General features: G+C 45.9%; 1 protein-coding gene across 2 annotated transcripts in view; it reads right to left on the bottom strand.

Annotated features, from left to right (window-relative positions):
• The window catches only part of LOC146860193 (sulfotransferase 1B1-like), an 873,417-nt gene that overhangs the window by 222,281 nt on the left and 627,339 nt on the right, over nt 1-23,797 (bottom strand). For both annotated transcript variants that reach the window (XM_085644034.1, XM_085644036.1), the window contains one exon: nt 4,652-4,778. In XM_085644034.1, the coding sequence (XP_085500160.1) occupies nt 4,652-4,778 (127 nt within the window). The remainder of the gene's footprint in view (nt 1-4,651; nt 4,779-23,797) is intronic.

Raw genomic sequence — 23,797 nt, 5'->3', positions numbered from 1 at the left:
CCCTCCTCCTGCCCCCTGTGCTAAGCCTTTTTTGGCTATTAGGGGTAGTTTGTGCCTATGCTCCTGTAACTTTTTGTCCACATAAGGTATCCATGCCAAATGTGTGTTCTTTTCTTCCAGCATCATGAGGATTATAAAGGTACCCAGGGTTTGTGGATTTCCCTGGAGTGGATCCAGAAATTAGCCAAAACACTGCTAAATTCTGCTTTTTTGAGGGAAAAATGGGGGGAAAGTGCTGCAGACGAAAGTGTCTGTTTTTTCCCCTGCAAATGGTATCAACAAAGGGTTTATGGTGCTGAAATCATCATCTTCTCAGATTTCAGGGACTTTTGTCAGAAAACCAACATTTTGTAGTTTTGGTATTGCACTGGGACATAGCCTATTTTTGCTACTTTTTGTGTTTTCAACCTCCTTCCAGTTAGTGGTAGAAATGGGTGTGAAAGTAATAATGGATCCCAGAAAGCTATACATTTCTTTGAGTGAGACCAAATTCTGAATTCAGCAAGGGGTCATTTGTGTAGATCCTTCAAGTCTTTTTTTTTATAGAAACTAACAGTTGAAAATCAGAAATAACGGAAAATGAGTTGAAAAAAAGAGCCATGTGTGCCAATATTTTCAGCTGTAACTTCTAAAGTGTGAAAAGTTTTTTAAAGCAATATGCTGTTACATCCATCGGAATCTTCTGATTGTGGGGATATATAGGACTTGTAGATTCACCAAGAACACGAGGAACCTAGAGCCAATAACTGAGCTGCGTCTTGAAATGGTTTTTCATTGTGTACCAGGTATATAGAAATTAATTTGGTAAAATATAAAGAATGAAAAAAAGGTATCAAGGACACCTATACATTTCCTAAATGGAAACAAAGCATATAGTTTAGAAGCAGTAGTTATTTGCACATCTTTGATATTGTGGATATCCATAATGGCATGTGAATTACAGGACATTTTTCAAAATGACTTCTTTTTTACACATTGTCTTACATTTGGAAGGCAGATATGCATAGAAAGTCAATAGGTTATAACAGTTGCTCTACAATTCTGTGTTCCCCTAAGTCTCCCAATAAAAATGGTACCTCACTTGTGTGGGTGGCCTAGTGTCTCAACAGGAAATGGCCCAAAACGCAACATGGACATATAAAACGTTTTTGTAAAAACTGACCCTTTTTTGCAATGTGCCTAGCTGTGAATTATGGACCCTAGCTCAGCTGGCACCTGGGGGAACCTAGCTAACCTGTACATTTATATGACCTAGAAACCCAGGCAAATCTAGGATGGGGTGACTTGCGTTACTGTCACCAGGTTCTGTTACCCAGAATACTTTTCGAATCACAAACTTTGTAAAAAGAAACACCTTTTCCTCATATTTCTGTGATGGAGAGTTCTGGAATCTGTGTGCATCCACAAACTCCGACCTACCATGCATTCCTCAAAGTCTCCAGATAAAAATGGGACCTCACTTGTGTGGGTAGGCCTAGTGTCTGCAATAGGAACCAGCCCAAAACATAACGTGGAACATTACATTTTTCCACACAAAACTGACCCTTTTTTTGCAATGTGCCTGGTGTGAATTGTGAACCCCCAGCCCGGGTGGCACCTAAGGGAACCTGGTAAACCTATGCATTTATGAAAATTCAACACCCAGAGGACTCTAGGATGGGTTAGGTTGTGTTACTCTCACCAGGTTCTGTTACCCAGAAACCCTTACAAACCTCAAACTTTTTTGCAAAAAACACATTTTCCTCAAATTTCTGTGATGGAAAGTTTGGAATCTGTGTGGATCCACAAACTTCTATGCACCCGTTTCTCACAAAGTCTCTCGATAAAAATGGTTCCTCACTTGTGTGGGGAGGCCTAGTGCCATCAACAGGAAATGGTCCAAAACACAACGTGGACATAACACACTTTTCCTGTGAAAACTGACCCTTTTTTTGCAATGTGCCTAGTTGTGGATTGTGAACCCTAGCTCAGCCGGCACCTAGAGAAACCTAGCAAGCATATGCATTTTTGAAAACTAGAGATGAAGGGGAATCCAGGATGGGGTGACTTGTGTGACTCTCACCAGGTTTTATTACCCAGAATACCTTGCAAACCACAGACTTAAAAAAAAAGAATTCCTCACATTTCTTTTATTGGAAAGTTCTGGAATCTGTGTAGATCCACAAACATCCACACACCCAGCATTCCCCAAAGTCTCCCGATAAAAAGGATACCTCACTTGTGTGGGTAGGCCTAGTGCTCACGACAGAAACCGGCCCAAAACGCAACATGCACACATCACATTTTTCCAGTGAAAACTGACCCTATTTTTGCAATGTGCCTAGCTGTCGATTGTGAACCCTAGCTCAGCCGGCACCTAGAGAATCCTAGCAAACATATGCATTTTTCTAAACTAAGGGGAATCCAGGATGAGGTGACTTGTGTGACTCTCACAAGGTTCTATTACCCAGAATCCCTTGCAAATCTTCAACTTTTTGTTTATAAACATATTTTCCTCACATTTCTGTGATGGAAAGTTCTGGAATCTGTGTGGATCCACAAACTTCCACTCACACAGCATTCCCCAAAGTCGCTCGATAGAAATGGCACCTCACTTGTGTAAGTATGCCTAGTGCCCATGAAAGGAAACGGCCCAAAACGTGACGTGGACACATCAAATTTTTCCAGTGAAAACTGACCCGTGTTTTACAATGCGCCTAGCTGTGGATTTTGAACACTAGCTCAGCCGGAACTTAGGTAAACCTAGTAAGCCTATATATTTTTGAACTAGACACCCAGGGAAATCAAGGATGGAGTGACTTGTGTGGCTCTCACCAGGTTCTGATGCCCAGAATCCTTTGCAAACCTCAAGCTTAATTAAAAATAAATTTTCCTCACATTTCTGTGAAGGAAAGTTCTGGAACCTATGTGGATCCACAAAGTTCACCCCATCCTGCATTCCTCAAAGTCTCCAGATAAAAATGAAAGCTCACTTGTGTGGGTCGGCCAATTGCCCGTGGCAGGTAAGGACCCAAAACGTATTGTGGAGATATCAAAATGATCTATCACAAAACAACCTGGATTTGTAAGGGGGTCACCTGGATTTTTAGCCCCGGGCTCGGCAGCCATCTAGAGAAATCTACCAAATCCAGACATTTCTAAAAACTAGACACCCTGGGGAGTCCGGGGAGGTATGTGCATGGATTCCCCAACGTTTACCAGAATCCCAGCAAACCTTAAATTTAGCTGAAAAAATTAGATTTTTCTCACATTTCTGTGATGGATAGTTCTGGAATCTGCTTGTATTCTACTGTGGACTACTACTGTTTTTCCTAATTTCTTTTTTGTGCATCTCCCTGTAATTTGCTATACATTTTCTCTTTGAGGTATATGGTAGGGTTCAGTGATACCAATTATTATGATTTCATCAGGATAAAGGTGTTGTGGAACCATTTCTTGGGATTCGGGATCAAACGTTATATGATGTCACCTCCTGTGATGTCACTGATGTCCAAACGTGTTAGAGGTCACTTCCACTACCCATGCCATTTTGGTGATTCAACGTTCATGACCTTCAAATCAAGACACCAACAAATACCACTCAAAAAGAAGTTTGAGGGTGCCAGGGAAATATTAAGCATTTGAGATTTACAATATAGCTATGACTGAAGAAAAGATGAAAACATCCATAGTATCAATTTTCAATGCAAAAAAGTCTATATACTAGTACTCAAGGATAATTGGTTAATATATAGTACCAAGTGTGAGGAGCCACAAACTGCTCACCAAAAATGAGTGTCACATGTGTCAAACAATTACCTACATGTTTTCAGTTGGACAAGACAGGGGATTTTAAAACCTTAAATTAATATAAAAAACAGAATAAAATTCAAACAGCAGACAGCAACATAGAGAAGTAACTACTGCTACATATTTCTGAGCTGTGGTGTTTGTTCTGACAGAGTTAGAGTCTCATTATGTGTCTAGGTATTCAGGTCTACTACTCCGAGGGTGATACTGATGCCGTAAGGAGCAATATTTCCGCAGGTCAGGATTGCTAGCTGTTTCTTAACTAAGGTGGTAGGAAGGAAAATAACTTGAAGTATTGGAGTCCACACACCTGACTACTGGATATTGTGTCTCTTACTGAAATGGGAAAAACAGCTCTGGGGTGTGGTGAAGCTGCACTACTTCCAACTGCTGTTTGTCTTTGAATCAGGGTTATAAAGAGCATTCATTATGAAAATTGCAACACAGGGTCAAGACTGATTTGCATATGGCTGGGTTCAAACTAGAATGGCATGGTGGAAAAGAAACAATAGATTGAGATTCTAGATCTCTGTGCTGTGGGTGAATGTTTGACAATGTTCACCATTCTGTCCATCCTCTTTTTTGTGTTGCTGTAGACGCTCTAAGTGGGAAGGGTATGCCCAGACGTGGATGCAGTGGTCACTATGCCATTGGATTTAAGCTAGACTGGCTGATGAGGGGTGATACAGTAAAACCTGGTACCAGGCTGCTTGTTTCCGTCCAGGAAGGACCTGGCCTGACAGTTAGAGCCGTGATATACTTAGACATCCTCATAAGTAAGCAATATGAATAAAAACCTTTTTAGTAAGCATTTTTCATCACACCACGACAATTGTACAAAATCAAGAGGAATGTGGCATACCATTTCCTACCATGAAGTCCTCCAAATATTGTGCAAAGGTCCCAGGATCTTGGTGCAGTCTGTTTGCCCGTCTGAAATGGTAAGAAGAGACAGCCACATCCTTGGCATTTCGTGCCACGTAAACGATCTGGTCAAGGAAATAAAGGAGACTGTAGGCCATTAGTAATTGAAGGTGCAGGTGTATACAGAGTGCTTTTAGCCTGCATTTAGATCAAAGCAAGCCATTTTTTTTCAAAGAACATGTAAAAGAACATACATATTTAAAAAATAAAGTAAAATGTGTTCTTCCTTACTCTTCGTCCCTTATTATGAGTGGCCCGGGAAATTAGCTGGATTTTTCCCATCAACTTAGTTACAATATTGGAGGGCACTGGTAACTCCAGCGCACTACGAGTAGGATGCTAAAGGTCCATTAATAAATGGGGAAATACCAGTAAGTCTTAATACCGGATCTGATTCTTCCTGTAATTCCTCATTTTGCACTTGATTTTCACCTGGAATTTCAACAGCTTTCAGCAGCTGAAAACCACTAAATTCGTCCTTTGGCTGTGTTGGGAGTGCTGTCCCGGTTGCCTGTTCTTTTCCAGCTGCTAACTCACCGCCTCGCGGCCCCCGCTCCGCGGGAGCCGCTCGCAGGCTCAAGACTGTGTCAGGGTCCTGTTTTTTTTGGTCCCCTGTTGTGCATAGGAGCACCAACGCGTCTACTGCAACCACCTCGCAACACACAAGCTCAGAGGCGGGACTGCGAGGACCAGCCTGCTGAGCGGCGCTGATCGGCCGCAGCTGGTCCTCTTCCCGCCCCCTCCACCTGCTTAAAACCTCACGGAGACTGTGCTGCTTGGGTTCGTCCTTTGGCTGTGTTGGGAGTGCTGTCCCGGTTGCCTGTTCTTTTCCAGCTGCTAACTCACCGCCTCGCTGCCCCCGCTCCGCGGGTGCCTCTCGCAGGCTCAAGACTGTGTCAGGGTCCTGGTTTTTTTGGTCCCCTGTTGTGCATAGGAGCACCAACGCGTCTACTGCAACCACCTCGCAACACACAAGCTCAGAGGCGGGACTGCGAGGACCAGCCTGCTGAGCGGCGCTGATCGGCCGCAGCTGGTCCTCTTACCGCCCCCTCCACCTGTTTAAAACCTCACGGAGACTGTGCTGCTTGGGTTCGTCCTTTGGCTGTGTTGGGAGTGCTGTCCCGTTTGGCTGTTCTTTTCCAGCTGCTAACTCACCGCCTCGCGGCCCCCGCTCCGCGGGTGCCGCTCGCAGGCTCAAGACTGTGTCAGGGTCCTGGTTTTTTTGGTCCCCTGTTGTGCATAGGAGCACCAACGCGTCTACTGCAATCACCTCGCAACACACAAGCTCAGAGGCGGGACTGCGAGGACCAGCCTGCTGAGCGGCGCTGATCGGCCGCAGCTGGTCCTCTTCCCGCCCCCTCCTGTCACTCCCCTTGATAATCTGCCAAAGCCACGCGCACGCGGGACGCGCGCGGGGCAAGGGCCGGGGCGAAGACCGGGCAAAGAGCGGGCCGTTTGAGGCCGTTCGAGGACATAGAGGTCTGGCCTGGCCCACCCCCCTTGGTTCTTGTTATCTGACTCGTCCCTTTTCCACCAGTAAGTACATTGTGGGTACTGCAATTCAAATATATCATGAGTACACGGGGCAGTCGCAGTAAAACTGCAATGGGGCTGAGTAAGCCCAGCGGGACATTGGATGATTTCCTTGTTAAGACTAATCTAGCAATTGATGCTGAAATCACTAAAATGCAGAAGAGGGTGTCAGTTGAGCTTGACGCGGCACGTAGGCTTTCCCAGACCTTTGCTAACTCTAAAAAATCTTCCCTAGGGAAAATCGCGTCTGCTGCATCTCCACAACATGCTTCTTGCCCTCCCCCACTGATAATCCATGCCGATGTTCACCATGCTCCCCCACCTCTTTCCCTTCCATTAGAGTCTATACCCACCTTAACTACTGTGCCCCCCAAAACTTTCGAGGGAATTGCTCCCACTGGACCTGGAACTGCCATTGTCTTGTCGGATAGCCCTGACCCCCCTGACCTTTCTCCCCCAGTAGCAAAAAATAAAAACAAAGATGGCCCAACTCTAAAAAAGAAAAACGATGCAAGATCTGCTTATGCCCGCAAAAAAGAAAAAATTGCAAGGTTGCAGTTCTTTAATAATAGGCGAACACTACCCACCACTGGGGAGACCATACAAGCGCCAAATTTGGTTAACCATCTAACAGGGGGGGACAGGGAACACAGCAATCTTAACGTAGTCCTTGACCCTATTCAAGGGCCTCTCCCCACATATGGTGAGAAACCCAAAGAGGGAGGGCAAAGTGAGCCAGGGAGGGATAGAGACAAGGGGGGTGATGACGAAGATTTTCTTAAGATAGTCTGGGGTACATTAAAACAATTACTGTCACCTCTGGAACTCAGACTCTCTCGTATCGAGAATAATCTCCTCGAGATGGATAAGACCTTAGTCTCCCTGGCCACCCTTAGCCTAAAACAACTGGAAGCAACTTATCCTCATATTGCTGAGAGTACTCCTCAGGAGAATGACGATGGTATTCACCCGGCTCCAGAAACTAACGTTAGTTCCCTTGCCCCTGAAATGCTACCTCCGGTCTTGTCCCTACCCCCACCATAGCCAACCCCAATACCCAAACCCCGCTCTAAGCCAATCGTTCCCTTTCCCCTAATACCAAAAATCCCAATACCAGTGGCAAAAGGCCCCGAGAACCAGACCTTACCCAACCCTATCCCTAAGGCCGCCCACAAGCCCAATAAGACTAATATCCCCCCTACTGCGCGCATAACCAACCAGTACCATGGCCGCCAGAACTTTCGTGGGGGCTACATTGATCTTCCTCCTGACGCTGGGCCCTACGTCGTCATACTGGCTGGTGTACCACCACTTGACCCGCTTTCTATGGAGACCCAGTGGTCCCTAAAGAATAAGGTGATTCACTGGCTCAACATCAATAGACAGCTCCCCAATACTGTTAGGACTAGGGTTCTAATGGTTAGGAGAGTGCCATGGGTGGGTCGTACCCATAAATCCATCCCTGGAGACTGCATAGTGGTCTCATTTGCAGACCCTCACACAGCCCAGCATATCACTATATGGGATTCACAGGATACTGACCAATCTATTGTCACCAGACCCCTCACCTTTTTCTATCCTCCAAAACAGACTGTTGAGCCACCTGGGGCTTGGTCAATAGCCCACAATCGTAGATGGAAAGGACATGGGGATGGTTGGCAACCCTTTAACAACTGGTGGGAAGGAGCACCCACTATGAACAGGTTTGAATGTCTGGATCAGGTGGATTGACTGGGAATTAGTGTCGCTCCAATCCTTACCAATGCCCAAAATCCCCTAACGGAAACTGTCCCGAGTGAAAAATTAATGCCCATACCCCAAGTTCCAAGCCACATTGGGATAGACCTAAAGCCCCCTGAACAGCACCCTCTTACTGCACAGGTCAAACTTCAGGCAGACCTTGCATACCTGCAAGTTCGGATAGGCACAACGGGGAATGCAGGGCATCATCCACAGGAAATTAGAAACCCAATGCACTCTCTCCTTTCTTGGAATGTTGCAGGCCTCGGTAGTAAGATCACCCACAAACCTTGGCTGGAGATTGTGCAGAAGTATGGCATCCTATGCCTACAAGAAACCTGGCTTATAGAGGAAGTGCACATGTTGGGCTACCAAACCTTCCATTCCCCAGCTGTGCCATCAGCCCAGGGTCGCAACAAGGGGGGCTTGTGCACATACATATCTAACGCAGGGGATGTAAAAGTTTGCGATTTCCAATCCAATCAGTACTTCCAAATCATACTACTTAAATGGGGCACTTCGCAAAAGGTGATTCTTGTGAATTTTTATAATAATTTGCCAATTAGTGAGGTGGAATCAAATTTGAATATTATGATCCATCATATTCACAAACTGAGAGATCAAGGTTCGGGGGATCACATAATGTTGTGGGTGGGTGACTTCAATTGTTCCGTCTGTCCGTCTTCTGAGCTAGGTTTGTGCGGCCTGTCAGATCTCGGGGAGGACGGTCCTCTGCACTTCTCCCACACCAACATGGGGTCTCTTCTTAACAATGTCATATTCACCTTTGACCTCACCTTTATTAACCAGGCATGCTCCCCCCCGGTTCCCTTTGCCCCAACGTACAATGGAAGAGGTTGTAAATCCACAATCGATTTTGCCTTGATATCACCCACCTATCCTGACTTTATAACCTTCTGGGAAACGGGGGATGACCCCATGAGCGATCATTATCCCATCACCTTCGGGTTAAATCTCATGGAGGGCAAAGTAAATGAACCTAATAGGGTTCTATATCCATTTGAGGTTACCCTATCTAAGACCAATGGGTATGTAATTAAATGGGAGAAAATGAACCCAACATCCTTCTTTCAAAACTTCCTATCCTCTTGCTCCACGGACATACTTGCCTGCTTAGAGGAAGATACTGACCCAAAGAGCATTATGGTTGCTTTTTCTAACATTCAGCGCCATATAAAAAATGCACTGACTAGGAACTGCAAAGACAAGGGGAGGCATACTCGTGGGTGGTTTGACTCTAGATGTACATCTATACTGAAAATCTTAAAGAAAGCTTTGTCTGCCGACCCAAAAGATAGAGTTCAAATTCGTCAAGCGAGATACGATTATAAGCTGGCAATTAAACAGCGGAGGGCGAAACTGAAGCAGGAGGCCAGGGAAGCTTTGGGGGAAGCCGCCAGGAATAAGGACAGCAATGCCTTCTGGAAAGTCATAAGATCTGTTTATAACTCAAAAGACAGAGATAATTCTGTAGAAGTGGCTATAACGGCTGAGCTCTGGGTAGAACATTATGGTAATCTTTATTCCAACAACACACAGGGTAATGCCCCGAACCCATGCAAGGTGAATTCACCCCAGATAGCATAATTCAGGATAACCACCTAACTGTCTCCCCAGGACCTCCTTACGCTATTGAACTGGTATTTACCACACTAGAAGTGGAAGATGCCCTTAGAGAAAGTCCTTTAGGTAAAGCCCCCGGCCCTGACCACACCCCAGTGGATCTCTATAAATCAGAACCGGACTTCTGGGTTCCCCTGTTAACCAATGTATTAAATATGGGAAATAAATGCGGTTTTATTACCACCTGGTCGGACGTAATCATAGTCCCCATATTTAAAAAAGGGAATAGGGACGACCCGGCTTGTTACCGTCCAATATCGCTATTGGACGGACTCATGAAAGTTGCTGGCAGGATTGTCCTTAAGAGGATACAACACTGGGAAGAAGAGAAGAAGGTTAACTCGGAGTTCCAATATGGGTTCCGAAAGGGACTAGGGACATTGGAGCAATCCCTAAACTTGTCCCTATTAGTCTCTAAATATACGCAGGCCAAAAAAGGGGACCTATTTGTTACCTTTGTCGACCTCAGCTCCGCATTTGATTGCGTGGACCATGCGATGCTCTGGTCGACACTGGAAGACATCGGGGTGGACTCAGCTATCCTCACATTTATCAAAGAACTATATAGAGAAGCGGGGGCCAGAGTAAGATTTGGGACCCAGGGGCAATGTTCACAAAAATTTGCCATAAACAGAGGGGTGAGGCAAGGCTGCATACTTGCGCCCTTGCTTTTCACATTTTACATAAACTCTATCGCTGAAAGCTTAATAACTCTGTCAAGCGATCATCCGGCTGTTAACGGTAGGCCTGTACCCATTCTTTTATATGCCGATGACGCGGCAATTATGTCTAGGACAAAAGTAGGTTTGCAGAGAGCAGTAAATGAATTTTCATCCTACATGGGTAAAAGAAATTTAAAGGTGAACATTTCCAAAACTTTCTCCATGCCCTGCTCCCAAAAGAACAACAGACCATCATGCTCCATATATTTAGATCAGCAAAAGATTGCCATCACAGACACTTTTTGCTATTTGGGCATTGTGTTTGACAGGTGGGGAAGGTGGAAACACGCAGTGTCAGCTAGGAAACTCGCCTTTAGCCGTGCCATAGGTGCTTTAAGAACCTTTGCAGCCAAAATTGGGGGTAAACCCATTCAAGAAATGTTACAGATCTACCGGGCAAAGTGTATAGCTACGGCCACATATGGCGCAGGTCTCTGGGGTTTCGAGAATGTGTCCTCATTACAAACTTGCGAGAATATTTTCATCTGTTACTTACTAGGTGTGTCCAAAACCACGTCGACTTTTATGACTCACATTGAGACCGGCGTCAAATACCTTAGCGACATCATAAAAATATCACCTTGTTTGCTCTGGCATAAGATTTGGACCACAGAGGAGTGCAAATTGAATAGAAATCTCATAAAAGACTGCATGGCTTTGGACGGGGTAGCAAAAGTCAAGTGGCTGCGATACGTACAAACGATGTTTTCTAACATTGGACACTCTGAATTTTACGACGAACCAGAGACCCTACAAACCTTGACTAGACCGGCCCTTAAAAAACTATTATCTATACACTTAGAGAGTGCTAGATGGGACACTGAGAAACTTAAAGGCACAACCCTGAGCTATCAGCAAATCACCCCTACTGAAGGCCTACAATCTTACCTTGGAATTGAAAAAGCACCCTATGCTCGCATGCTTTTAACTAGGCTGCGCCTAGGGATTTTCTTCCGCTTGGTCACTTTGCCGAAACAGAATGACTGGGCCTCATTGAAATTAATATGTCCATGCGACGACCATTCAACACAAAGTAACATTCACATCATGTTCTTTTGTAATCTGTATACCAGCCCGAGGAAATTATTTCTTCTACCCTTACTTAAACGCTGGGGGATAAGAACATGTAAACCTGCATATTTAAAATTTTTGCTTTTAGAAGATGTGGATGTCATCTTTGCTGTTTCTCGCTTCTTAATGTCAGTGATGAAATTTAGAAACTCAATGAGTTAACTAACACATGTTAATATTGACTGATTAGTGTAAAACGAGGCCCCTCATCCAAATGACCGCTGTAGATTTTAACTTTTGGAGAAATGTTTTATCCATTTTTGTAACTTTGTTCATATGAAAACTGTTCTTAAATTGTCTGCATAAATTGTATTTGTATGCTTTTATGATTTATTGATAAATCGAATAAAGCTTTATAACAACCACTAAATTAATTTTTATTGTTCTAACTTGTGCTAGAATGCCTCATCAAAACCTTTTTCCATGTATATTACTTGTATCTTTTGTTTGTGCTTTTTGATTACTTATGTTGTTCATCATTTTGTGACAGGGCTACAACAAATGAAGCAGGTTCACGGCAGAAAAATAAGATGCCAACTAAAATTCTGCACTTTTACTTTCGACATGCAAGTTCATAAACCTTTGTTTATAGGTGGCAAACATATGTTTTCTAAGTGTATATTTGCATCAGGTTTGTAAAGCATGGCTACTCACCCGTGAGGGTCTCATGGCGCTATGGGGGGACTCAGTGGATCAGACTAAGTGCTGAGTTCATCGGAAGAGCCAGGTCTTGAGCTCCTTCCTGAACTGCGTCAGCGAGGGTGATTTCCCGAGTTGGATGGACAGGGTGTTCCATTTATTGGAGGCGATGTAGTAGTAGGACATTCTACTGGTTCTGGTCTTGTGAACTCATTTGTAGTGTCGTCCAACACTCTCGGGCCCCAGGACTCGTGGCGCTATAGGGCAGGCGTGCGTGGCGTAATGCAAAGATGACACAGAGCCGATTTGGTTAGTATACCGAGCTCCAGCGTCTGTGCGTCACTGAAATCACACCTGTGCAGGCTCCAGGTTATTGCTGAGGTCCTATGACCTCAGGCCACCACACTGTATGCCAGGTCTTAGGGATCTACCAAGAGAACTACTCTGACCTGCTTTGCCAATGAGCTAGTCCCTGTCACGGCTGTTGCGTCACAGGGCCGACACTACATCATTGGAAGGTAGCAAGGGATAGCTGGGCAGAGCAGAGGTGTTGCTGGGTATGTAGTATGTGAGGCGGTGATTCAGGAATACGGGGCCTCGTTGTGAATTGCCCTGTATGAGAGTGTGAGGTGTTTGAAGGTTATTCTTCTGTTGACTGGGAGCCAGTGGAGGTTGCGAAGGTGTTGAGTGATGTGGCTGTGATGGGGGATGTTGAGGATTAGTCTTGCTGTGGCATTTTAGACATTTGGAGTTTACGGAGGAGCTTCTGGATGACATACGCATAGAGTGCGTTGTTGTAGTTGAGTCTGTTGCTGATGAGGGCATGGGTGACTGTCTGTGGATTTGGTGGGGATCCATCTGAAGGTTTTTTGAAGCAGGCAGAGTGTGTTGAAGCAAGCCAAGGAGATGGGTTTATCTGGCTGTCCCGTGTGAGCGAGTAGTTCAGTATGATAGTGAGGTTTCAATCATGGTTCCTGGGGGTGGTGAGACTTCCTAGAGGGCCACCTGGTGTCATTCCAAGGGGAGGGGAGACTCCTTGGATGAGGACTTCTGTCTTGTCCGAGTTGAGCTTCAGGCAGCTATCCTTCATCCAGGCAGCGATGGCTTTCCTTCCTTTGGGGAAGATGTTCCTGGTGAAAGTGGGTTCTTTGGTGAAGGACAGGATCCACTGAGTGTCATCGGCGTAGAAGACAATGTTGTGCCCGCGGTTCCTTGAGATGACTGCCAGAGGGGCCATGTAGATGTTGAAGAGGGTAGGACTGAGGGTGGAGCCCTGAGGTACTCTGCAGCTGATCACTGTTGGTTTTGAGAGGTAAGGTGACAGTCTAACATGTTGCATTCTGCCGGTGAGGAAGGAGCAGATCCAGTTGAGGGCTTTGTCTCGGATATCAGTTTCATGGAGTCTTGTGGCTAGGGTGCTGTGGAAGACAGTGTTGAAGGCTGCCAAGAGGTTCTGTTGGACAAGGGCTGTTGCCTGGCCCTGGTCAAGGAGGGAGCGGATGTCGTCGGTGGCGGCGATGAGGATGGTCTCATTGCTACGATTGCTTTAGAATCCAGATTGGGAGAGGTCCAGGAAGTGGTTAGTTTTGATAAAGTCAGCGAGCTGGCCGTTGATGGCTTTTTCTATGGCTTTGGCTGGCAAGTGGAGCAGGGAGATGGGCCTGAAGTTCTTGAGGTTCGTTTGGTCAGCAGAGGGTTTCTTTAGGAAGGGGTTGATCTCGGAGTGTTTCCAGCCATCGGGGAAGCTGGTGGTCTAGAGGGAGCAGTTGATAGTTTGGCATAGCCCGAATGCAATGACGGAGGTGGCTCTTTGGAAGATGCAGTGCATGCTCTGGAGTGGATGCTTTTCATGGTGTTTATGGTGTTGTCTGTGGTGAGTGGGGACCAGCTGTGAAGAGTCGGTCTAGGTGGGTCAGATTCGGTTGTGGTGGTTGCTGGCACGGTGGGGTGGTCCAGGTTGTTGAAGTTGTCGTGGAGAGACATGATTGTGCTGTAGAAGAAGGTGCTGAGTCTGTTGCAGAGGTCTTGGGAGGGTGGGATGTCTGTTTTGTCGCTGTTGGGTTTGGCGCATTACTTGATGATGCTGAAAAGTCCTTTGCTATTGTGTGCAATGTTGGTGATTCTGTCTTGGAGGGCCTTGTTCCTTGTGGTTTTTAAGACGTAGCAGTTTGCGGTGGTGGCTGCTTTGTAGGTGGTGTGGGATTCTGGGATGGTCCATATGTGTCATTTTTATTGTCATGTAATTTTAGCATGTCTTTCTACAAATGAGGAGGTTGTAGACACGCTCCTCACTCTAGGAATTGTGTTGTCATGTTATTTGTGTTATTTGTGTGTGTGTGATTTTATATATGTTTATATGTCCTTATATGTCATATTTACAGCTCTGATGAAATCCACTGTGTTGGACGAAACGCGTTGGCTGCCTTACAAACTTCAGTTTTTGAAACAAGAATTTAATAAAAAGAAGATTAACATATGAATTGGAAAACAGTTGTCTTTGGACTCTTGATTCTGTTTAGAAATGTTGTATGGTGCATCTTATTGTGTATTCATAAAGAAAAGATACTGTTTGAAAGCATTAAAAAAGAACTGAACATTAAATAATAGAATAATAAGATTTGAGTATTAAGGGCCTTAGTACGAGTTTGGCGGTCTTCCTCCAGGTCTGCCACCATGGTGGTCCCAGAAAGACTGCCAAGAGGATTATGAGTTAAATCCAGGGTGGACAGGTGTTGTAGTGACAGTGTCACGGTGGGGGTACGTTAGGCTCATACGAGATCCTAAACAGCAAACTGTTGCTGTGAGAGAGAATACAGCATGCATCTGCATGTTGTAGCAAGCACCATGTCATGCATGCAACAGAGTGCACGCGTTAAGGTACAATTGTAGGGGGCACATGTTGTAAGGCCTATAATATGGTAGAATGGAAATGTGTCACTTTTTGGTAGATGTTACTCATCATTCCACCTCTAAATAAGGCACTTAGGGCCACATTAAGAATTTTGTGGACTGTTATTCCTCTGCCATGACGAGTCGTGTCTGTCCATCAGGCAGGCTGTTAACCATCTGCCGAATTTAGGATTTTTTCAGTTGGACCGCCAAACCTGGTGAATAAAGGTCTCTCAGTGATCCTTATATCCAGTGCTCCAGTCGATGAATAACTCTCTATCAAGGATGGTATGGTGGGCATTCGTCTGCCATATTAAGAGTTGTGCGCTGTCTCACTGTGATGAAGCTAATGTGCTGACAGAGGACAGCAATTGGGTATGGGATTACTACAGTTTAGTCATCTGGCACAAATTAAGATATATGTCGGTCAAAACATTCTGTTCAGAATTAACTGATTGCCAACACCTGCATCTCAGTCTACAACAGAGGCTCTAGAAATAAAACAAACCATATACTACTCACAACTCAGTATTCAAGTTACTGCTGTATTGAAAATATTAGATTCCCCAGATTCATAAAAACATGAGTTAACTTTGAGATTGTTAGGGTTTCGAACCAATAATTTGGAGCACAGGTGGAGACAATAACCGCAAACCAGAGAGGGAAATGCAGACCAAAATTATAGAGAAGGAGATTACAGTATGTGTATGGAAGCAGGAAAACTCAATTCCAGGGCACACCTACATGCCCGGAAAACTGGTGAGGGTCTCCCAGGCACCTCAACCCATGGGAGGAGGTGTCGGCCATATATTCTACTAAAGGCATTGTGGGAATTCCAGATGGTTTAGGCCCTGGTAAACACCTCACACTAGTCCCTGTTCTATGACAATATACCAGTTCTTCATTCTGGGACAACATTTTCCTTCCCACAATTCCCATTCATAACCAAAACAGGCACACTATCAGATTTGTTCCACAACTCACACTACTCGTTATGTTAGGCAATGTATATAAAGTTACAAGTTACTCATCACACCATAAGGTGGACCCTCTTAAATCACAATCCAGTAGGGGCATCTCACTTAACTTGAATGATTGCTTGTAACTACATATAGTTATTGGGACCCATGCTGCATCCAGAGATGCCACAGTTCATTAGAAGAGAAGGGCATAAGCTAGGGGTTGAGATTGGTTTTATTATTATAGTTAACAAGAGATTGGGAGACAGAGGACTTACTAGTGTCATTGAGAGCATATCAGGGGATAATTGGCATACGAGCTGAGTGGGAACAAGAGAGCATGCACACAATGTAATGTGCTTGAGTGGTGTTTGGACAAAATATCAGAAAAAAAATATTGTGATAACAAAATATTGTGTCAAGAACATCAGGATGTCAGAAATATCGCTGACTGGAATATTGAAGGTAAAAATATTGGCACTGATTAGATGGTGGTCAATCAGACCGCTGACCATTATTGAGGGCATTAGGGGCCACCTGTCTATCAGGCACATTACAATGACGGATGGGGGCCCTGTTTGAAGGTGCCCATATCCATTTCCAACAGCCTATTGATAGCGGTCACTTCACCATGAAAAGGTTGTCCAAAAGGGAGATCGTAATCCCCATGGTGGTGCCTGCCTTGACACTGCCTTTGTTGAGGAATACAGATTTGACAGCTACCCCAAAGGGGACTCAGATCCTGTCGGAGGTGACAGTCTTTCCTGAAACACTGTGGGTCCGAAATAGCTTCAAATAATACAAATATTTAAATTTATTTTGATATTTTAATATGTTTATTGCATTTGAATTTAATGTTAAATAATGGTATCAAATAATTTTTCTTTATTAAAAACGTGAAAACTTAATAAAGTCAAATAATTAGGAAATATTTTATATAAAAGATTAAAATGAATGCTTTTAAATAACAATCTACTTTGCTTTAAAATTATAATTTTATATTATAATTACGTGTTTAATTCTTTAAGATAAACAATGGTTTTGAATAATTGTTACTTTAATTGTTGTTAATTTTGGATTATGAATGTATTTTGTATTTTATAATATAAAGTTTAGGAATGCTAGAATATATTTTTCTAAACCCATTAATAAATAACATGTATTTTTTTTATTCTAATATTTACATTTGTAAATATAGGTTTGTAGTTTTGGATAATGTGTTTTAGGTTCAATTTACTAGTATTTTATAGTAAACAATTGTGTGTGAGTATGGTGCATTGATTGTGTGTAATAAAATTTAATTTGTATTACCTATGTTTTTGAGAGTAGTGTATATAGTAAATTTCACCACTTTAGTGTCTAACAACTTCTTCAAATTGGTTTAGATTGGAATGTGAATAGGACATTTCAACCTAGTGGACAACATCTTCTTCCGTTATGGTTAGTTTGAAGTTAGATTAGTAAATTCCAATTCTTTAGGGCCTGAATACGAGTAAGCGCAAAGGGTACAGGGCCGGACTGGGAACCAAAACCGGCCCTGGCAAAGTGTTAGGCCGGCCCCCCAGGGCTTGTGGGTGCCCCCGAGCTTTTTGCCCGGGCTGGTTTTTGGCCGATTTTGTTACAGGGCCGATTTTGCAGCTATGCTGCAAAAACGGCCCTGTAACAAAAACGGCCCCCAGGGGCCCAAAACCGGCCCCCACACCTGCGGCGCACCGGGGGATTGCCCGGTGCCCGCTAAGGCCTGTCCGTCCCTGAATGGGTAACTGCATCACAAACATGATGGATATCCCATCTGTTGTTTATAAGTTCCATTATATCCAATGAAATATAATGGAGCTTGTAATATGGCAGATGGGCTATCCATCATGTTTGTGATGGAGTACCTCATCAGCCAAACTCGTAATCAGGCCCTTAAGGCCCGATTATGAGTTTTAGTGGTGCGAAGGTGGGTGGAACTGCACTACAGCGACTCTCCGCCGCCCACCTGCCAGATTACAATTTAATTGTGATCTGGCAGGCAGGCAGCATGGCGTCCCTAGGGAGCTGCCTCTTTCAAAGGCTGCGCTGCCTTTGAAAAAGGCAATGCAATGGGAACCCCTTACAAGGTTCCTGCATGGCATGAACTGGTACATGTTTTGCCCGCCTGTATGCCCGCCTATATGCATGCACAAGCGGAGGAGGCACTGGGGGGCCCCTTGGTTCCCGCTCCTCCTGGGTTGACATAGAGGAGTTACCTCCATGTTGCTGCCAGCATGCGTGGCAGGATCACGGCCATCTTTCCAAGCATATTACAACCTCTGAATGCTGCGCAACCTCCTAGGAAAGGTGCTTCCCTGCGGCGGTCCCAGGACAGTCCGACTGCTCAACCCCTAATGGGGCGGTCAGACCGCCGGTGTGGCTGTCCAATGCCAGACTCGTAATAGGGCCTTAAGTGTCCAACACCTTCAGCCAATATGGCTAGAATGGAGTGGGAATAGTAAATGTCACTCCTTTAGTGACTAATGCCTTCCCTAATTTGGTTTAGCTTTGATTGGGAATAGTAAAAGGCATCAATTTAGTGTCCAACACTTTCCCTCAATATTTTAGATTGAAAGGGGAATAGTCAATGTTGCCCTGATGAACTGGACCTGATTACAAGTTTGGCGGTCCAACCGCCCTGGAACAACTAACGCTGCCAGGAAACAACGGATGGTAGAAGGCAAGGCACCAATATTCTTGGGGGGACACTTTCTCCCGATATGGTTAGATTGGAGTAGGAATAGTAAATATCACCCCTTTAGTGTCCAACACCTTTCCCAAATTGGTTTGGATTGGATTGGAAATAGTAAACGACACCCTTTTATGTCTAACACTTTTTTTAAAATGGTTTATCTTTGAGTGTGATTATTTCATTTTATAATTTAAGTTGAAATCCTTTAATTCAGTTTTATTTGTATGTAGCAGAAATAGTTTGTGCTATGTTGTAAGTATTGTTGGTATTTAGAAAATATAAATCAAAATAGTTAGCTGTATCTATCTACGCAATAATATTTTTTATTACTTTTTGTGTTGAATAAAGACAAGTCAAATTTTTCACATTTTGTTTATGTTTTCAAAGTTACTTTGTTGTATAATTGTACATTTTTAAACATATATATTTCGACTTGAAAATAATTAGTTATATAAAGTTAACTAAATAAAAAAATGTATAAATTTTTTTTTTTTTTTTAAACAAGACCTTTATTGCAAACTCACACAATACACAGCTGACAGCCTACAACAATTCGGGCCGGCCGCGGAGAATGTACTTTGCAGTTTGTTATTAAGCACACAGCCCATTGCCGTCAACCCGGAGGTACGGCGGCGTTAGAACGGTGTGAGTGTATCACATTGTCAAGGAGGATATTGCAGGACTCCTTTTATCCCTTATATTCGACCCTAAACATAGAACTATTGCCAAACTGGTGAACAGCGCCCAACAGCCGTATTGCCCCCCCCCCAAACAAACCAGGTCATCACGTAGCACCATAAGTCGCCTGTCTACCATTGATGTGACTACCGCACCCCATCCTTAGCACCCGGAGCCACCACAGCGTTAGGGTTTACAGATCCTCTGCGCCTTCCCGCCCTTCGGGAGGAGGCTCGCATATGCCCCCCCTGAAATCATTCCAATTGGACCACACTTCTCTCCACTTCCGGGGGCATCCTCTCGTTATATATACAGTCTTTTCCTGCAGCATACACCAGTACATGTCGCTGTGCCAATCCGACACTTTGGGTGGGAGAGGACTGCCCCAGAGCCTGGCTATGTTCCTCTTCGCCACCATTTGTCCGAGCGTCACCCAGAGCCTCCCTTTCGGTGACAGGTCCGTAGGTTCCCATATATTGAGGAGGCACCTCTTGGCCTCCGGGCGAATCTCCACCTCCCATACCTCCTCCATACACTGCACCACCCTTCCCCAATAGCGCTGAATCTTAGGGCAATCCCACACCATATGGAAGAAGGTACCTGTGCCCCCACATCCTCTTCTGCAGAGCACTGAGTCCGCCCTCCCCATCGTGTGTAGCCTAGTGCAGGAGATATACACCCTATGAAGGATCTTAAGTCGGATAAGTCGCAGCCGGGCTGATATTGCGACCTCACGGGGAGAAGCCAGAGCGTAGAGCCATTCTTCATCGTCTATCTCCAGCCCATCAGCGGCCCATTTCTCTCTAAGGGTCAGAAGTGTGTCGGGGGGGTTGTTAATCAGCTTTTTGTACGTGAGTGATATGGCGTGTTCCGGGAGGTGCCCATCTAACAACCTATCTTCAAGCGGGGAGGATTGTGGTATCTTGGTCTCCGGTGGGATGTTAGTCCGGAGGGAGTGTCGCACCTGTAGGTATCGAAAGTATTCGGTGTGAGCTAGCTCATATGTGTCTTGCATTTGGGCGAATGTGCGGATCCCCGTAGGGCCCCAGATGTCCTTGATTTGGGAGATACCAATTAAGTCCCAATTACGGAACCCCTTGGTGCGCCCCAGGTTGCCCAACTTGTCGGAGGCCCACAGTGGCGTGGCCATCGTAAGGACTCCTGCCCATCCAAACTTCCTCTGGGCGACGTGCCATATCTGTACCGAGTGACGGGTAGGTCCGGTTAGTGGACGTATACCCCGTCTGGAGTAGAGTGCTATCTCGTAGTTCCCCCCGGGAAGCAGCCATCTGTCCATGCCGTAGGCGGGATCGTTCCCGTCTCCATATGTACCCTGGTTGATCGCGGACAGGTGGGCCGCCCAGTAGTATTTACGGATGTCAGGGAGGGCTATACCACCGTCGTACCACCCCAATGTGAGTTTGGCCAGGGAGATTCGGGGCGACCCGGCCCAGAGGAGGTCGTGCAGTGCGGCCTCGATGGCCACAAAGTAGCCGTTGGGGACTAAATCTGGATAATTTTGCAGCGCGTACAGAAACCGTGGTAATGCTAGCATCTTGAATAGGGCTGCCCGGCCCAGCAGAGTCAGTGGCAGGTGCTGCTAAGATTTGGCCTCCCGTTGGAGCCGATCGAGTGGCGGCTTGAGGTTGCGCTCGTATGACAGAGCCTTATTGGTGGTGATGTAGACTCCCAGGTACTTAAACCCTTCCACTGCCACATTAATGGGGCACGTGTCCGGGAGACACGGAGGTTCACCCCGTAGGACATATAGGTGTGATTTGGCCCAGTTGACCCGGAAGCCCGAGTTACGGCCGAAGCTAGCAAGTATATCGAGTGCCACAATTATGGACCTGCGTGGTTTGCTAAGGTAGAGGAGTATGTCGTCGGCATAGAGGGAGATTCTATCCTCCCATCCCTCCGCCCAGGATATACCTGTCAGGCCAACCGCCTGCCGTATCCAGGCCGTGAGTGGTTCGAGGGAGAGAAGGCGAAAAGAAGGGGGGAGAGGGGGCAGCCCTGCCGGGTCCCTCTCTCCAGCGAGAAAACCTCGGACAGCTTGTTGTTCACGAGCACACGCGCCAAGGGTTCAGCATATAGTAGGCGCACCCACCCTATAAATTGAGGGCCGAAGCCCAGTTTGCGCAGGACCGCGAACATGTATGGCCACTCTAGGGTGTCGAAGGCCATTGTGGCGTCCAGAGAGACCACCACCGCGTCCTCCTGTAGTCTGTGGCATTGCCCCAGTACGCCGTTTAGCCTTCGTATGTTGAGGGCCGTGTTACGGCGGGGCATAAATCCCGACTGGTCTGGGTGGACCAACGAAGGCAGCACCGATTTGAGCCTGTTGGCCAGTGTCTTCGCAAGTATTTTGGGCTCCGCGTTGAGGAGCGAGATCGGTCTGTACGACGCACACGCATCTTTAGGCTTCCCTTCCTTCGGTATCGCCACTATGGTTGCAACACACTGATCACGGGGCAACCTCCCCCTCTCCATACTGTGCTCGAACATGGGTTTCAGATGCTTGCTGACAGCCTCCGGCTGGAGCTTGTAGAGCTCAATTGGGAGTCCGTTGGGGCCGAGCGCCTTACCAGGACGCAGTTCACCTATCGCCCGCTGAAGTTCGGCCTCAGTGAGTGGACTGTCCATAGCCTCCCGATCTTCATCCGACAAGGAGGGCATACGAATGTCCGTTAGGAGGTCCATGGAGTCCTCCTCCGGCCGGTCCGACTCACGCCTGTAGACCCGCTGGTAGTGTTGCGCAAACTGTTCAACTATTTCCCGAGGTTCAGTAACCACCGTCGCGCACTCGGTGCGAATTTCAGGCACCACCTTACTGGCTTGTTGTTTTTTCGCAAGCCAGGCAATAAGTTTCCCGGCTTTATCGCCCTGATCGTAGATTCTACCCAGCTTGTGGCGCGCCACGTTCTGGGCCTCTTGAGTGACTGCTTCTCTATTCTCCGCCGTCTTCAACTGCAGTCTATGCCTGGCCCCCCCCTCCCCACCCCCCGCCGCCTCCCCCTCCAGAACCTCCAATTCCGCCTCTAGTGTAGCGACCTGTCTGCACCGCTCCCGTCGCCTCGCCGATATGGCTGAAAGCGCCTCTCCCCTAATCACGGGTTTGAACGCCTCCCATAAGGTGACGGGGGAGTTCACCGAGCCGAGATTCTCTTCAAAGTAGCGTGTGATTGAGGCGGATACCTGCTTTCTGGTGTCCTCGTGTTTAAGGTGCCATGCGTTTATTGGCGCTATGCAGCCCTCCCGTTGAGTCCCGAATGTGATGTGCGTGTGGACTGGTGAGTGGTCAGAAATGCCTCTGGGCAGGTGTGCTGCCTCACGTACCGTCATGTCGTGTTGTAGAATAGTGAGGATGTAATCTAAGCGCGAGAATGAATGATGCGATCCCGAAAAGAAGGTAAAGTGTCTGTCCGTTGGGTGGAGCAGGCGCCAGACGTCCACGAGCCCGAAGGCCTCAAGAAAGTCCGCCAACCACTCCTGCCCCCGAGGGAGATCTCTGGGGGGCTGTCTATCACGGGTTCCCGACACTACAGCATTAAAATCCCCTCCCAACACCAACTGACCCTCGGGGAGGGAAAGGAGAAGAGTGCCGAGTTCCGCGAAGGCCCGGGCTTGGAGGCCAGGCGGGATGTAGACCGATACTAGGTTTAGCGTGCGGCCCTCCCAGCGGCCAGACACCGCCGAAAAGCGGCCCTGCGGGTCTATGTATTAATTTTTAATAAAGAAAAACGTAAATTCGATATAATTGCTATAGTATGTTGTGAATTTTCAATTTGTTTTCTCCATTTTCTTAAAATTGTTTTAAACATTTCCTACACACGTTCAATATAATTTTAACATGTATTTTCAATATATATATAATAATGGTATATATTTTATAATACTACTTAAAATATACTATACAATTTTTCAAAAATTTTTTTACAACGAGCTAGCGGTTAGGTGCTGCTGTTCTTCAGAAAAGATAAGTAATTTTTTAAGGATCTGTTCAGGGTTTTGAGGGTAGCGGGGCTTAGGAAGGATATTTAGATGTATTAATAGTAGGGCTTCTCACTAGTTAGCAGTTTTGTATTTTCGTACAATCTTTTTGAAAGGCAACATTATGTTATGTTAAGTTGTGTTATAGGGCTCCACTTAGGGCCCAATTATGATGGTGTAAGAAATGGCTCCGACCGTCATTCGGAGCCATTCTTACTCCACTATAATCTCCTTTTGAAATAATTTCCGACCGACCCATTTGTATGGAGTTGGTCGAAAATTCTTCCAAACAGGAGTTCGTAATAGCTTACGACGGGCTCGGAGAGCCCGACTGCCATTCGGAAGGCCTTCAGTAATCCCTCGGCCGGCTCTTTCCGGCTGAGGGATTACGATGGCAGTTTCCCACTGTCTTTCTGTACCAGCCTTTCTGACACTAAAGTCAACACTTAGAGGAGCGCAAAATGTGGACTGCATGTACCATAATGCAAAGGAGCAAACTTTTCTGG

This window comes from Triturus cristatus, chromosome 3_1 (genome assembly GCF_964204655.1).
Source record: "Triturus cristatus chromosome 3_1, aTriCri1.1, whole genome shotgun sequence".
NCBI classification, from domain to species: Eukaryota; Metazoa; Chordata; class Amphibia; order Caudata; family Salamandridae; genus Triturus; species Triturus cristatus.
Note: the sequence above shows the minus strand (reverse complement) of the source record. Positions and strands in the feature narration are given on the sequence as shown.